At 45.3% G+C, this 15,060-nt stretch overlaps 1 protein-coding gene across 8 annotated transcripts in view; it reads left to right on the forward strand.

The window, feature by feature from the left end:
* The window catches only part of DOCK10 (dedicator of cytokinesis 10), a 154,125-nt gene extending 149,922 nt beyond the window's left edge, over window positions 1–4,203 (forward strand). For 7 of the 8 annotated variants that reach the window (XM_082057108.1, XM_082057112.1, XM_082057110.1 and 4 more), the window contains 2 exons: window positions 217–355; window positions 3,445–4,203. In XM_082057108.1, coding sequence (XP_081913234.1) covers window positions 217–355; window positions 3,445–3,564 — 259 coding nt within the window. In that variant the 3' untranslated portion in view covers window positions 3,565–4,203. Of the gene's footprint in view, window positions 1–216; window positions 356–2,271; window positions 2,348–3,444 lie in introns of all 8 variants that reach the window. The other variant, XM_082057115.1, reaches the window with a different exon arrangement.
* The last annotated feature ends 10,857 nt before the right edge of the window (window positions 4,204–15,060 follow it).

The raw sequence follows: 15,060 nt of genomic DNA on the forward strand, positions 1-15,060 counted from the left end.
ATCCTACAAGTCATTCCCAAGTAAACGTTTACAGGGCTATCCTAGTAGCCTGCATTCCTCTTGATCTGAGGATTACTTCTGAAAGTCACTTCTAACTGGGTGTAGTCTGCAAGGGGAGAAGAGGGTACAGTAGACTGTGTGTGCATATTTATAGATTGGTTTTTTTTCATTACTACAAAATTTGTGTCATTGTTCTTTGTGGTTTTGTGCTTCTAGGCAATTTGCAGAAGCATGTGGACATGCTCTTGATGTCAACGAACGCCTTATTAAGGAGGATCAATTTGAATATCAGGGAGAGATGAAGTCTCATTATAAGGATATGCTCAGCGAGCTTTCTGCAGTTATGAATGAACAGGTTAGATCGTCTATTTTCGTCCCGACTGGGCTGAATGAGGGTGGCTAATTGGGTCTTCTAGTGGCAAATGAAGCTGTAGAACAAATTACTAGAAGTAAAACCTGGCAGTGCAATAGTCACTGAGAAAACATAGTTTATGCCTTTTTTTTTTTTCCCTGCCTTTTCTCATTTTTAAAATCCAGCTGTATTATAAATAATGAATCTAACTGGTCAACAAAAATTTGTCTCCTACCTGTCTTGCTACATATTGACAAGTTGAATGTTCGTGAGGCTAAATGCAGACTGAGGTCTAGAGATAGAGAGATGATCAGTTAAACTAGTGTTTTATGCTTTACTTGTTTTATCCTACAGCTGTGATGTATTTAATTAAAACAGTAAATTGCTTTTAAGATCTGGCTTATAACTGGAGGAGGTATCTTTATAGTTTCTATTTGTATTCAGCCTTCAGAGTAGGAGTTCATTCTTCTCTATGTTTTTATATTTATGTACACTGTCAAAATCCAGGCCATTTATTTCAGCTGTTAGCACCTTCAGAAGGATGAGCATGTATCATTACTACATTATATGAAATGCATCCCAAAATACTGAACTGGACTTCAGTGCACACTTGCAGCTATCCTATTGCTGTGTCTATGCAGATATTTTTAATTATGTTTTCTGTTTTAATTTAAATATTGATTCTTCATACTAAAGTACAAATTGTGTTTAATTATTTCTCTGCATGCTTGTGTGTAGGCCACCTTAGACTGCATTGGAGAAATACTGTCTGGCAGTTGCCCTGTTCCAGGTGCCTATGGCACACATAAGCACCATTTGTGTACAGAGTTACTTTGTTTCACCATTGGTATCAGTGATGGCATCTCACAGAAGTGTCTGACACCCCATTATACCATGCTGTATTGTTCCTTTTCACATGAGAGGAGAATAAGCATTTACCAGAACTTTTGAGCCATTGTTGCTCCTACTGTGGAATTGGGCTGTTTTTTCACAGGGTGCAAATGTGTGTAACTGCTTTGAAGGCTCGATGTATACCAGGGGGTCAAGCTCGGGTAGTTGCTGTTCTGTGAGTTGTGCTTCCTTCCTGTTTAGGTGTGTAAAGATTTGTGAACCTCAAGCATTCCAGTAGTTTTACCATAACTAATATACATGACTGTTATGTTAAGTATGTAAGTGGTAAGGGTATTTGTTACTCGATGTTCATACATCCCCATTGAAAGTTATTTTGGCTGCCCAGTCACTGTACACAGACAGTACCGTGTCTTGTGTGAACTACTTTTCCCCACAAGAATAGAAAATATATAGTCAACTTAAATGAGGCATGAGCAGCCCGTGAGTTTCAGCATTCATAAAATATTTGCTGAGTTCTATTAAATATTCCCACCTGTATTTATATCAGTTAGCTCTGAGTTTTCTTCATGTAAATGAAAAAACTAAATAATACAAAATTACTTGTACATAAAAATGGTAATATGTAAAGTTACGAGTTCATCAGCAAAAGTCTGAATTTTCCTGTCTTTAACCAAAATTATCTGAATTTGAAAGTCCACACTAAAAACCACTCTCCCACTTGCAGCCCTGTGGAGCAGCCTTATAAGTGACAGCCCAGTATTCCAGCCAGCGTGGCTTTTTGGGAAAACTTTACTCCTCTTGCAATGAATGCATGAATTCCATAGTTCTGAGCAGAGCGTTGCCTCAGAGAAGTGACGTGCTGTAAACTGTGGCTGAAATATTTCTCTCGCAGTTGGAAAGCTTGAGGCTCTCTTGTAACTGTGCTGTGTGCTTTACACCAGTAAGATTTCCCATCTTTCCTGTTGTCATATTCAAGAGGGTTGTGTTTGCTCACCCACTGACAGTGACTCTTTCATCACCATATGTTTTTCTCTTTTCTGTTTTGTGCTCTTTTTCTTTTCTGACAGCTCTGTCATGGTCCTTGCTTATACAGCTTCTCTTCTTCCCTGTCTAACATTTCCCTCAATACTATAGCCAAAAGTGGTATGTTCATTTTTCTTACATCTATTTTTTTCTTTTAATGTCATGTACTTTCCTCACTTGCTGGTTTTTCTACTTGGTATGTTTCTTTAGTTTCATGTCTAATGACTCCCTTGCTCAGGGAGTTTAAAACAAACAAACAAAGATAAGGTATATGTGTGATGTGTGATGAGCAGTGTTGAGGTGCTCCTTTCCAGAACTGCCCGAGTTGCTGGCTCAGGCACTAAAGCCGTATGTGGAAGCACGTGGTCACATCTGTGCGACTAGTAAATGTGGTGGGTTGACCTGCAACCCTGAGCAGGGATAATTGGGGTTGATGGCATAAGATTGTGCCTGGAGCTTTGTGAAAGGGAGAGGTTTCTCTTCCACCACTGATGGCTGTGTGGTCAGTGGGGATGGTCCATGTCTTTGCTGTGGGTGCTTCAACATAGTACCCCATGGAAGAAGGCTGGTTTTCAGTCTGTATTTGTAGGAAAAAGAGCTGTTAACCAAGGCTAAAAGAACTTCTTCAGAAAAAAAAAAAAAAAAATCTTCCTTCTTGGTAAAGCCTGTGTGTAGGACATGACAAAGCCAGGCTTTTCCACTGCTCCTGCCTGAGAGTGCAGCTCTGCCCATGGCCTCAGCCTGGCGATTGCTCCAAACCCTGCTAAGGGACACATTTCCAGGTGCTGTGTGTGTGGAGCTCGGTGGGGATGCTGCATGTCCTGCGTGGGCAGAGCTGGGGCCGGTCTGTGCCACCGTCAGTAGGTGCTAGTGCAGGCATCTGCTGAATTTGTAAAATGTAGGTGACTTCTCAGTACTGTTTGTATGAGAGTTGTCAGAGAAACACAGTTCAGGGGAGCCCGTGAAGCACCACTTTGCAGAAGCCGGTGACCCAGCCCCGTGTATCCCCCCAGCCCAGAGCACGTTCCTCCCTCTCGCTGCAGCCTCTGGTCACTTCTTGGTCCCTGGACAAAGGTCCTTTCCCTCTGTCAGATCCATAGCATCCTTGTGTAATAAATAAAAACTGCAAAATCCTTGATTAGACAATGAACACTTCAGACACTGAACCATTGAGATCTCTCTCACAGTTGCTTTTTTTTTTGCTTTTTTGGGAAAAGATTGCGTACAAGGAGGACTCAGCAAAACAGCAAGGAATGGAGCGCACTTATTCACGAGTCATCAATAGAGCCAGCTCAGCTGTGCCAGCAGCAACCACTCCGGCAAATCCTGATGCTTGACAGCGGCATGGGGAGCACACGGCCTCAGGAAGATCTTGAGATCTTGGGTGGCTGTTTGTTTGTTTATTTCATTCTTTGTTTTTGTTTTTTTTTCTTTTAGATTAATAGTACTGAAAATTAATTTGATCACGGACAATGCCAGGAAAAGGAATTGTGGGTTATGATTTTAATTTATTGGAAGTCTTCATGGTATTATTTTTTAAAACTACAAGCTTGATTTTTTTTTTAAATTTTTTTTTTTTTACCTGCCCCAATGCTTGCACATTCCCTATCTTTTTTTTTTGTTGTTGTCAATTTTTGGTTTTGAGCAGCCTTTATTAAGCCAGGCTGATTATGAAATACCCATTGAACAGATAGGTATGCAGCAAACCCTAAGTTTGCTATAAATTATAATATATCTAATACTAAGTCCTAGTATACATATATTTTAAAGGTCAGAGTGGATGTTTTATAACATTTAAGTATATTGCAATTGTAAATAGAAGATGTGTAAAATATGTCATTTTTACAAAATTTAAAAAATATCTTTTTAGTTAATTATGACAGTACTAAGAATATGGATAACATTTCAGTTACCATTATATTAAAATATTTGTGTATGTGTATAAAAGCGTCCATAAAATTTTCTCTTTGAAGGTCTGTGCATTGGTTCATTCCCATGTCAGCACTTGCTAGAGCAGTGGAGATCAGGGTGTCCCCTGCATCCTGGCTATCTGTTGTGTTGCGGTTGCTGACAGGGACACATGCAGCCCTCTGCGGAAGGTGGCTTCAGATTCTCCATGGCCCCAGACTGGGGCCACCCTGGGAAACAGGAGCTCGGTGTAGCCCCCCTGCTTGAGGCCAAGGAGGCTCTGCTCTTCCTTTGAAGTTTGTAGTCCCAGATTTTGCCCAAAGCCTGCTGGGAAACCGTGTGCTACTAGTGGCATGTTTGTTGCTGTTTCTGCATCATGTTGGGATGAGGTGGAGCAGTTCTGCCAGCTCTTAGGAGTTCCCTTTAACCTTGGCACTCCCACACTTCTTCATGTTCATTCCTTTGCCTGTAGAAAATCCCTGCTTTCAGGGGTCCCCACTCATTATGTGTGTGGCAGGATCCCTCTCTTCTATGCAGTCCCCACAATTTCCTTAACCTCTCCCTCATTTTTCCTGGAGAAACCCTGGTGATTCCCCTGAGGCTTCCACAGGTTGACGAGGGTTTGTTCAGCTTGGATGCCAGCGGGATGTGATGTCTTTCTACATGGGATGCCAGGAGGGATTTCCAGCGTGTTGCCTCATGCTGCCCTACTGTCTCTTTTTCTCTGTATCTCTTCCCATGACACCTCCAGTTCACAACTGGTGAATCTCAACTCCAGCTGTAGCCTGGCTGTGCAGGCAAGAGCCAAGCATGGCCTCTAAATTCACCCCACCTGCATGTGCAAGGTAGAAGTGCCATCACCCAGTCTCTGCCTGCTTGCTGGTGCCACATGTGCTGCTGGCACTTGCTGCTGCATCTCACTATCAGCAGATCTGCAGTTTTTCAGAAGAAGTCTTTGCTAAGGGTTCAAACCCACACAGTGCCCTTTCCTGGTGGGAGAAAGAGGGAAGCGGTTGGGATAGACACCATGTGTGCTGGGACAGGCCCCTCTCCAGCATTAGTGTAAGCCCCCACGTCTGGGACTCAGTCAAAGCCCTAAGGTCTTGCCTGGGCACTGCTCACCAGCATCAACCACGTGTCTGGACGGGGAGTCAGGTGCCTTCCTCATCCTTGACTTGGAAAGCCCAGCTCTGCTCTTCCGACACTGCACTGTTTGAAACCAATAGTGTGCTGAAAGGAATCATTTCTGGCCCAAATTTTAATTTGCTTTATGCTATTTATGTAGTGGTAGGTGAAGTTACCTGCTTGTTTGTATATATGGGAGGAACCAGTCATCAGTGGTGACAGCAGGAATCCGCAGTACAGAGGAGGTAAGTGTGAGCATCAAGCCCTCTTGTCCCTTGGTTTGTTGGTCTCCCTGGACTCATTTTGAGTTTACTGTGATTTGGATTTATGGATGGGTATTCAGAAGCTATCAAGGTGATTTTGAGACAGACTATTTCTAATTAATGTTCACAAGAATGGAGCAACTAAATCTGTTGGATGTCTTTGGGAATAACTAGATTGCATATGTGTGATTTGCACTGAGGGAGAGTTGCAAGCGGACACCAGGCTGGTCTGAAGTCAAGCTGTGGTCTGTAAAGCAAAGGTAAGGAGATCCCTGGATTGTTTTCTCAGTAGCCTGCACACAAAATGAGTTTCATGTGTAAGTCTAAGGGTTGTGGAGTTTGGTTTATCTCTAAGCCACCAGCTCTGCATCCTCCTCTCAGGGGCTGAAAATCCAGCCCATATTCTGGCTGTTACCTTATTGCAGGTGTTGGAGATGCTCACACTTGAGCGTAGCTGGGTCCTTACTCCAGGTGGCTCTTCCTCTCTGCTGTGTTCAAGCACTTTCAGCATAGTGGCATGAAAGCAATTAGCAAATGTTAGCTTTGGACCAGGGAAAACAAAGCACACAAGGCTGTAGAATTATTACAAAGATGGCCCTTCACCACCATAAAATTCAGCGACCAAAGCTGCAGAATTTGTATGTGTCAATGCTGAATCCTGCATCTACCCCCATGTGTGGGCTATGAAACCCTCACAGATCTGAACAAATGCTCTTGCCTGATGGGCACTGCACACCACAGGGCTATAAGAAGGGGCTTTTTTCATACAGTTGCTGCTTTTCAAACTCTTAGGATTATGTGAGGTCTATGCCTTCTTTTTTTCCTTCTGCCAAAAGCTCCACTCAGACTCCTTTTGTCAAAGACAATGACAGGAACATGGTCAGCTGTTCTTGGAGCTGAGGTTTTCTCCAGTAAGTTATTTCACGGTGTATTCTTATAGCTGGGTTTATTTTTCAATCAGTTTTGAAAGTGATTCTCTGGACTTCCTTTATTTCAATTAGAATAATTTAAAATAACCACTCAACTCTTGTTGCTTATTTATGTACAAATAATCAGCTCAAGGTAGGTAAAACACACAACGAAGGGCAGTTCAGGGAGGGGGAGACAAGTACAAGAGTAGATGTACTTTCCCACTGCTGACATTCATGGGGTTTGTTTTTACTGCAGGATGAGCAGGGCCTTGGTGGCCTGAGCACAGGTGTCCCAGGGTATTGGACAAAGGTGGCGGTGAGAAATACTACAGTCAACTTTTTGTTATTTGTGCTGTTTGAAGAAAGCAAGCTGGACTGGGAAAACAGCTGCCAGTACTTCTTCAAGTCTGTGTCTAAGTTCTGGATAATATGTGGAATTAAATAGGTATTTACAGATGAAACTTTGACAAGGACTTATTTGTAGACTACGAGCAATATTATTAATAACATGCAAAAAAACAATGCATATGTGCAAATGTTTGATTTAGGACTATTGTTGGTACCCATGCTTAGGCTCAGCATATGCAGCTCTGTCACATTCAATTTACTTGCATAAGAGGAAATTCTATGTTTTTCTTCATTGTACTTTCATGGCAAACAGCTCTGCATAAGAAAACTTTTAAGTGCATGCTGTGAGAAGCTACAACAGAGAAATATTGCCAGGCAACTGGAGCCAGAGGATAGACAGGTGGCGAGGGAGGTTTGGGGCAGCGCGGAGCCTGCAGGGAGCGGGCCAGAGGGTCTGGAAGGTGCAGTGGGGAGCAGAGCCAGGGAAGGGTTTCACCCCCTGCTGCTGTAGAAGAAGCTGGTGAAAGGTTTCCATCTGTCTGAGGAAGGAGATCTTCCTGCACCAGCCTCAAACCGAGCAGCTTTAAAAACTTTCTAGAGTCCAAAAGAAATAATTTATGTTTGTTACTTAGCGGCAGCTACCCCAACACCCCAAAACGAGTTAAGCGCTATACATTTTTTATGCTTAATCACCTCTTTAGTGACACCCAATGACAACCAAAGGCTTAAATTTCAATTAGAGGGAGATGTATTAAATGTTTAATAAGAATCATTCCTTACAGGGTAATTATATCTTAACATTCACTGGAGGAATGTTATGTTGGCAATGTAATGTTGATCTGAACAAGGTTGATTTTTTTTTAAATTATTTTTTTTTTAAATAATATCCAAATGATAAATGGGAGGATGATTTGTACCATTCTTACTCCAGACACACTGCCCCTGTGCTGCCCAGCCACAGGCCTGGATCTGGGAACAAGTGAAGTTGCATTCATGCATAGCTTTGAATAGCAATTTTTGGATCTCAGTGTGAAAAATGTTGTCCCACATATGCTGAGAAGCATCAGGCTGCATGTACCTTTTACTTCAGTTTTGAACGTTTTTGAAACTGGTAACTGTATTTCAGCAGTAACTAGTATGGGAGGATGAATCTTCAAGACATTATTTATCAAGGATATTTTAAAAGTCTCTGCTATGGATTTGAATGCATTTACCAATTTTTAACAAGTTTGGTATGCAGAAATTTTTCTTGCATGATTTAGATTATCTCAAGAATAACCAGCGTCGCACTGCTTGCACTTGGAGAGATTAGCTGTCTGGTTGTATTGTCTGTGTCTACATGTTATTTTCTCAAACTCACTTTGACGGAGGAGCTGGAAATGCTGCTGACAGTAGCAATTAAAGCACTTGACATTGCAGCAGACACTAATGGGCTATTGGAGCTCAGGACTCTTTGGGCTGCCCACAGATCTGAGTGGGCAGTGGCTGGAGCTGCCATCTCCCGGGCAGCCCCGCAAGAAATTCCTGGAGCTTTGCGGGTGAAAGCTGATGTTCTTGGCTATTATTCTCTTTTTGTTATTTTCTTTGGGTTTTTTTTGCTTTTGTGATGGCCCCAAGTACGTACATCCTCGCTTGCAAGAGATATCAAAGCTTGAATGCAGATGTAAAGATGCCCGAAGTTAAGGATGGTGGGTTGGTGCTTCCCCGAGGTCAGACATGCTGCAGCAGTTTCCGAGCTCAGCACCTGCCAAGGCTGGGGCATTGAGATCGTGAGGCCACAGGATCGTTAGCTCCCACCTCGTTACGTACCCTGTGTAGCAGCAATTCACACAGCTCTGCTCCCGCTGCCTCCTTTGGGGCTGGATCACATCTCTTCTGCCCTTCAAGCATATAATCCTTCATACTGGAAAACATAACTGAAATTATTTGCTCATTCAAACTGAACAGAATAAATAATTTTAGTTGGGAAAAGCAGGGAAAACTTTGGGAAAGACCAAATCTATGCTTTCCTTCCAAAATGGCTAAAATCAGGGATGTGCTGGAGTTTGCTCCAAATGAGGCTGGTCCCTCTGGCCCTGCCGTCCCTGCCAGGACAGGATGGGCTTGCAGCGAGTGGCAGAGCATGTGGACCCCAGCCCGGGTGCCCCGTGGCTTTCCCTGCACAGGGACCTTCCAGCACTTTTTTGTTTGTAGACTGCAGAGATGGGCTCTCAGCAGCCTTCAGCTCGCAGGGCAGCCTGGGGAGGAAATGAGAACATTATTATTCTTTTCAGGACAACTCTCACACAATTCCATGGTGAAAAATTAGCTATGGAAAATATCAAGTAACTTTCCCGCTTCCCAGGCATGTGTTGGAGCATTTGGAGATGGAAAAAATTAAAAGGTGAAACCAGAAGGGTTTAGGGGAAGGTGGTTATGATATCTAGATTATCAGGCCGAGAGAGCATGGGTGGTTTTAAGGCAGAATGGTAAAAAGCTCATTAGGAAGAGCCTCCTTGTGAGCAGGTCATGTGTCTCTTTCACCCGTGTAGCCTCAAGATTCAAACCCTTTGGCTCTCGAGCAGGTCTGGCTGATGGCACTGCAGGAGGAGGTGCTGCTGCCCCTGGGGGACAGCGGTGCCTGGGAGAGGTTTGGGATCGGTCCTGGGCGGTCACCCGTGTTTCATGCCCTCGGGACCACCCCTGAGGTCCAGGACAGTGACAATGTTGAGCATCCTTCATCCAAGAGCCACAGTCCATGTGCAAAACCCATGTGGTTGCTTGTAACACTTTATTAAATTGACATTGTACAGGTGCTTTTTGAAAATTGTCAGTAAAGCAAATTGTAATGACTATCTGTCCAAGTTGCTGAGGTTCTTCATGTGGTTCTGCATTACTCATGAAAACAAGTATCTTTAAGCTCTCAATATGAACATCACCCCTTGAAGAGTAGCAAAGAAATGCATGTTTCCCTTTCATGCCATTAATTACACCCCAGCTTTATAGAAGATACATTTTCTGTGTGCCATTTAAGCTGTGCTCCCCATATGCTGTTTCAGTTCGCTATTATCATTCATTTTTGTCAGAGAACAGCTGTGAGGGTATTACTTGCCCACTAAGGGGTGTTACTTGCCTTGCAATATGTTTTGGTGACCCACAAATGCCACATTATGTTTTCTATAGTTTTCTGAGTCACATTTTAGATGTATTTGCACAGGTTGCATGTGGTGTGATACCTAATAGCTGCATAGATTTAAATTATCTACACATACATTTTATCTGGTATGTTTCATTTGAGAAAACTGATTTTAATATAATTATTATTATGAATTTTAGGATGGATTTTCTGCTTGAAGCTGCTCGGCAATCATGAGGCTATCTCCCGTGAGTGATGGCTTATTTTAATTTGAAAGCTATCACAAGCTCTATGCAGGTAACTAGAGGCCCAGTTGTATGCTCCTAGTTATGAAAATCTCCTACTGAGTGTACAGATTTTCTTGCATGAGAAATAGTTTTGTACTCTGTAGCATATGTTGTGCTCACAGGGAGCTGGCATAAAACAGATTAATTCTGATTATTCCAGACTAACTTGAGGATATATTTAAAGAGAGAGAGACTCACAGACTCAGCAATGCAGTGTGTAGGCATGAAGTGCTCTGAAAAGCCAGAAATACTTCTATAGCCTTGTTCCACTGCCAGCCCAGTCCAAAACTGTAACCAATGTTTTCAGACGTGACCCACATATCTCAGAGTTTCTATTTCCTGTGTTGAGGATAAGCCTGGTTTTTTAGAAAGTATTGAGCATCCCCTGCTGGAAATCAGACCCCTTTCAGATACCTTGAATAGTCAAAAGTGAAGCAGCATTAGTAAGGTTACTGGGCTGCGCACACCACACTAGAGGTTCAGTGTGTTGCACGGGCACTTGGGTGCCTGCAGCCGCGGCAGCAAGCAGGGTGCTTACAGGAGGATTATTAACAGGGCTTGAAGAGGATTTTTGGTGTATGTGTGGGGGTTAAGGCACAGTCAGGCATGTGGTCCTTGCAAAAGAAAAAGGCTGCTTAATGGACATTAACAAGTTAAATAATTACCTGTTAAACAGATTAATCAAATAACTTCCTTTGTGCCACAGTTAACTAAATAGATAATGAAACCTGAGAGTGCTTAACACAAAATGGCAAAAATCAATTAATGTTTACTTTCTGGGAGACTGTGATCCTGCAGCTAGCTCCCCACAACTGCCTCACTGCTCAGAAGTGGTTAAAAGGGAGCATTTAATTAGTCATAAGTGTAAGGCAAGCTTCCATTCAAGCATAGAAAACAGCTAGCTTTCTATTCTCTCACGCCTGGCTACACGTGACGCTGGTGGACGTTTCCATGGGGTTTGCCCTCGCTGCTCTCCCCGTGCTGCTGGTCGTGTCCATGCCCTGAGAGCAGCCCGTGTCCCCCTCCTGTCAGGTTTTCTGCCACATTCCTCCCACTTAGAGGTCAAGGGCAGAGCGCTGATGCAGACTCGCAATCACCTTCTCAGGCTCATCCTCCCAATCCACCGTGTAATTTTCATTCTGCCAGGAAATTGCTGCCCAAGTGCACTCAGAAAAACAGCTTTTTACAGAAGTGACACGTGTCAGTTGCTGTTCACAGTCTGAAGGGATGTGGGATGGTGGCTCCATGCAGGGGTGTGGGGCTGGGGGCAGCTCTGGGGGTAGATGTGCTGGTGGCAGGGGCGGGAAACATTTGCCCCCGGCTACTGCAGCTTTAGGGGTGCTGCTGCTGTGCCCCCAGCCATCCTGAAGCAGGGAGCGGCCACATGTCTGCCAGCATGGTAGGAAAAATAAACCTTTGGCTGCTGTACCATGGTGGAGGTGAGCAGTGCTGGCGCTGGCACCCTGCTAGTGCAGGTGCCCCGGCACAGTGGTGCCTTGTCCTTATCTTCGGAAGTGGCTTGGAAATAGCACATTTCACCTGTGCAATAGCTTGGAGCCAAAATTCAAACTTTTCAGAATAAGCATGGGAATTTTTCAACTTTTGTAGTTATGAGAACATACCAAAATGGGCCTCTGGGTTCCTCTGCTCAGCTGCAGAGCAATGCTGGCTTGGAGGAGAGGGAGGTATTCTCATGGCTAAAACTGGGGACACTCCAGGCTGCTGTGCTGCTCCCCCAGCCCGTCCCAGCAAGGCTGGAGATATGATGCAGCACTGCTGGTCCCCAGCCAAGATGCCAGAGCACCAGTGTGATGTGGTGCCACGTGGCACGCAGGGGTGAAGGTGCGGCAGAGCAGGTGCGTCAGAGGGGGAGCGGGGTGTCATGAGGGTGTACATCTGTGGCTTAGAAGGAGTTATGATGCCAGGCAAAAAGGGAAGGATGTTTATTGCAAAGTACTAATAGAAAAAGACTTTCTACCTCCACATTCAGCCTTGGTCCTCAGCCTCCATCTTCTCCTAGAAACCAGACCCTGTGGCCAGGCTCTGACCAGCACGTGTGGTGGGAAGGGGCAGCCTCAGCTCAGGGCAGCAGTCCCCACCACACTGGTGCAGGGTGTGGGTGTTACACCGCTGCTTTTGTGCATGTTTATGGCAAGCTGAAACCCAGTACTTGTGTTCTGCAGTTTGGGTTTAGCCCTAGAGAAACTCGATCTTCTTGCAGAGGGGCTCTCATGCCACTGGGAGGCATGACAGATGTCCAGCCGCAGCATGTTGTAGAAAATATCCACACACTCACTGCTGATGGATTTTTTCAAGGACAAAATATTGTGATTTGAAAAAATATGTATATATAGTTTTACTGGAGTAGCAATGAGTCCTCTGAGGTTTTTCTCTCTTTAACTTTCAGGGAAGCAAGAAAGCAGATTTGACAAGTGAGACAGCTAGATAAGCTGTTTAGCAACTGCGATGGCTGTGCAGGTGTCATTTTCTGCTGATGGCAGGTTTCACAACATGCCTTCTCCACTTGCAGCACAGCCCCTTCCCCAGGAACCCCTGCAGCAGCCGTGTACACACACAAGTGTCTGGTGTCACCAGGCAGGGAGCTGCAGAATATCCATTAGCAGCAGGATAAAGAGCTGGGCTCCTCTTGGTTGTGGATGAAGCTGCTTCGCAAGGCTTCTGCATTTTGTTCCCATGTTTTCTGTTGCAGCACTACTTGGTATGCCATTTGTGCGCTTTGCACGGTCCACTGAAACACAGCACATGCGCCAGCACTCGCATACAGGTATTGATGCAGGATGCCTGAGCCTGGCAGCTGCCAGGACCCCACCTCTGTGGCCAAGTATTTCTCCTGGTGAAAAGGTTTGGAAAGGGCTGAAAGTGAATACAACTTCACCCAGTTCAATGTCCTATGAAGTAAAACTTGCCAAAGCAGCTCAGGTGTCAGGACCTCTGTCCTTTCTATTAAATGACTTCATGTTGAAGGATTTCAGAGTGAACACCACACAGCTATAGCTGTTTGTCATAGGTGCAGGAAGGTACGCTGAGCATCTGGCCAGCCAAAATCTGCAGCATACGAGCGTGCCAGGGCTGAGAGGCACTGAGCTGTTTCCCACCCACGGCGCTCAGAGCAGCAGCACTGGTACCTGCCCAGCCCTGCCCCAGGCTGGTCCTGCAACACAGGTGTTTATCTTGGACCCACCAAATTTACAAATATGAGGTTGCATGTGTGGAGCTCTGTCTGTTTACAGGGAATGTGGTGACCAGCCTAGGCAGCAAATTTAGCTTTGCCAGGTTTACATCGCACAAAACTCCTGGCTTGTCTCCTCCCCCTGCCCATTGATCCCTGGGAGGGAATCACAGCAGGAGCAGCAGGACAAGGGTACAAGGCAAAGGCCATTTCCTCAGAAGTCTCTAGTACGACACAAGGTCCGTGCCCACTCTGGTCTGGTTACAGTGGAGCGGCAGGCGTGGGATCAGAGGAGCAGATGTTGTCAGTCACAGCTGGGGTAAGCTAATTGCTGAGCTGGCAAGTGTCCCCTGCCCATCCAAACCTGCCAGCTGCAGCACCAGCAGTGATATTATTACACATGGGTGCTGCTTCAGTACCTGATCCACTTACTGGAGAAACAGAAACATACATTTGAAACCAACATTGGAGGATTGCGGCTCTGTTTTAAGTCTTTGGATGACTGCAAAGGTGAGGGGATTTGTATTTTGTTTTCACTGTTTTTGCTCACCACAAGTTGTCCCCAGCACAGGGGCACCTGCACTGTTGTTTAAGCCTGCATCTGAGCCTGTTTCTGAGCCCAGCTTTGCCTACTCCTTCCCATGGTACATTGTTATGCCCTCAGCAACATGCACCTCTCTGGAGGGGAGGGAAAAACTCAGCATAAGCTGATGCTTCTTGTTGAATCAATCCGGATGGGCTGGAGGGTGGAAAGCTGTGACCCACCAGGAGCCCTGCCAGGGTTAATGCCCAGGCTGCTGCCAGCCCCACAGCGGGCAGGGGATCAGAGGGGCCTGAGGCGCTCTGCCCCTTGCATTGCGATTTCATGAGAGATCGCAGTTGCTGCAGGCTTTGTTTGCAGTGTGAAAACTCTAATTAATTTCACTTCTGCGTACGCAGCCCGGATTGCACAGAGGCTTCTGGAGAGGTTCCCAGGAGGTGACAGCAGGGTTGCCTGTGACTCCCGTGGCTCCGGTCCCCAGCCTTGTGCCTGTGGCACTGGAAAAATCAGCATAGCTGCACATTTATGCAGGTCTTGCAGCGAGTCCTACCTGCCCTTGCTAGTCATGGTGTGTTGCTGTAGGTCAGAGGGGGGAGCAGACACAGCATGAACTACGGGAACCACTTGGTCCTTATGCAGCCCTTTCTGAGGATGCTGCTCCCCAACGGGCAGCACCACCCACATGGGAACATACCTGAGGGCAAAGCTCCTCACCTGCATCCCTGTTTTCCTCTCAATTCCAGCAGTGTCTGTCCAACATCCTGGTAGCTGCTGGGTGGAAGCACATACCCAAGACCTGATGTCTTCCTCATGGTAGCCCTCCTCTGACATCCTCTGGAAAAAGTAAAACCATGTCATCTCTTATTCTGAGCATCTCACCCCAGCTTTCTTTTATTCTACCTGTCTCTGGCAGCAAAGCAGTGAAGTGCATGTGGCCAACAGGTTTCTGTTTTCTCAGACACTCCTGAGTCACTGCTGAGCTAGTGGAAACTGTTTGAGTGATCTCAAAGCAAAAGGTGTGTTTTCCCACTGGCTTTGTGGCATCCTCACTTTTATATTTTGAAGTAAGATGGGGGGTGGGGGAAAAGGGTGTTCCACAGGCTTATGCATTTTATTGCCAGCAGAAAGATTGCTTTAGGGACTAG

Source organism: Streptopelia decaocto (genome assembly GCF_964273445.1).
Source record: "Streptopelia decaocto genome assembly, chromosome: 6".
NCBI lineage: Eukaryota > Metazoa > Chordata > Aves > Columbiformes > Columbidae > Streptopelia > Streptopelia decaocto.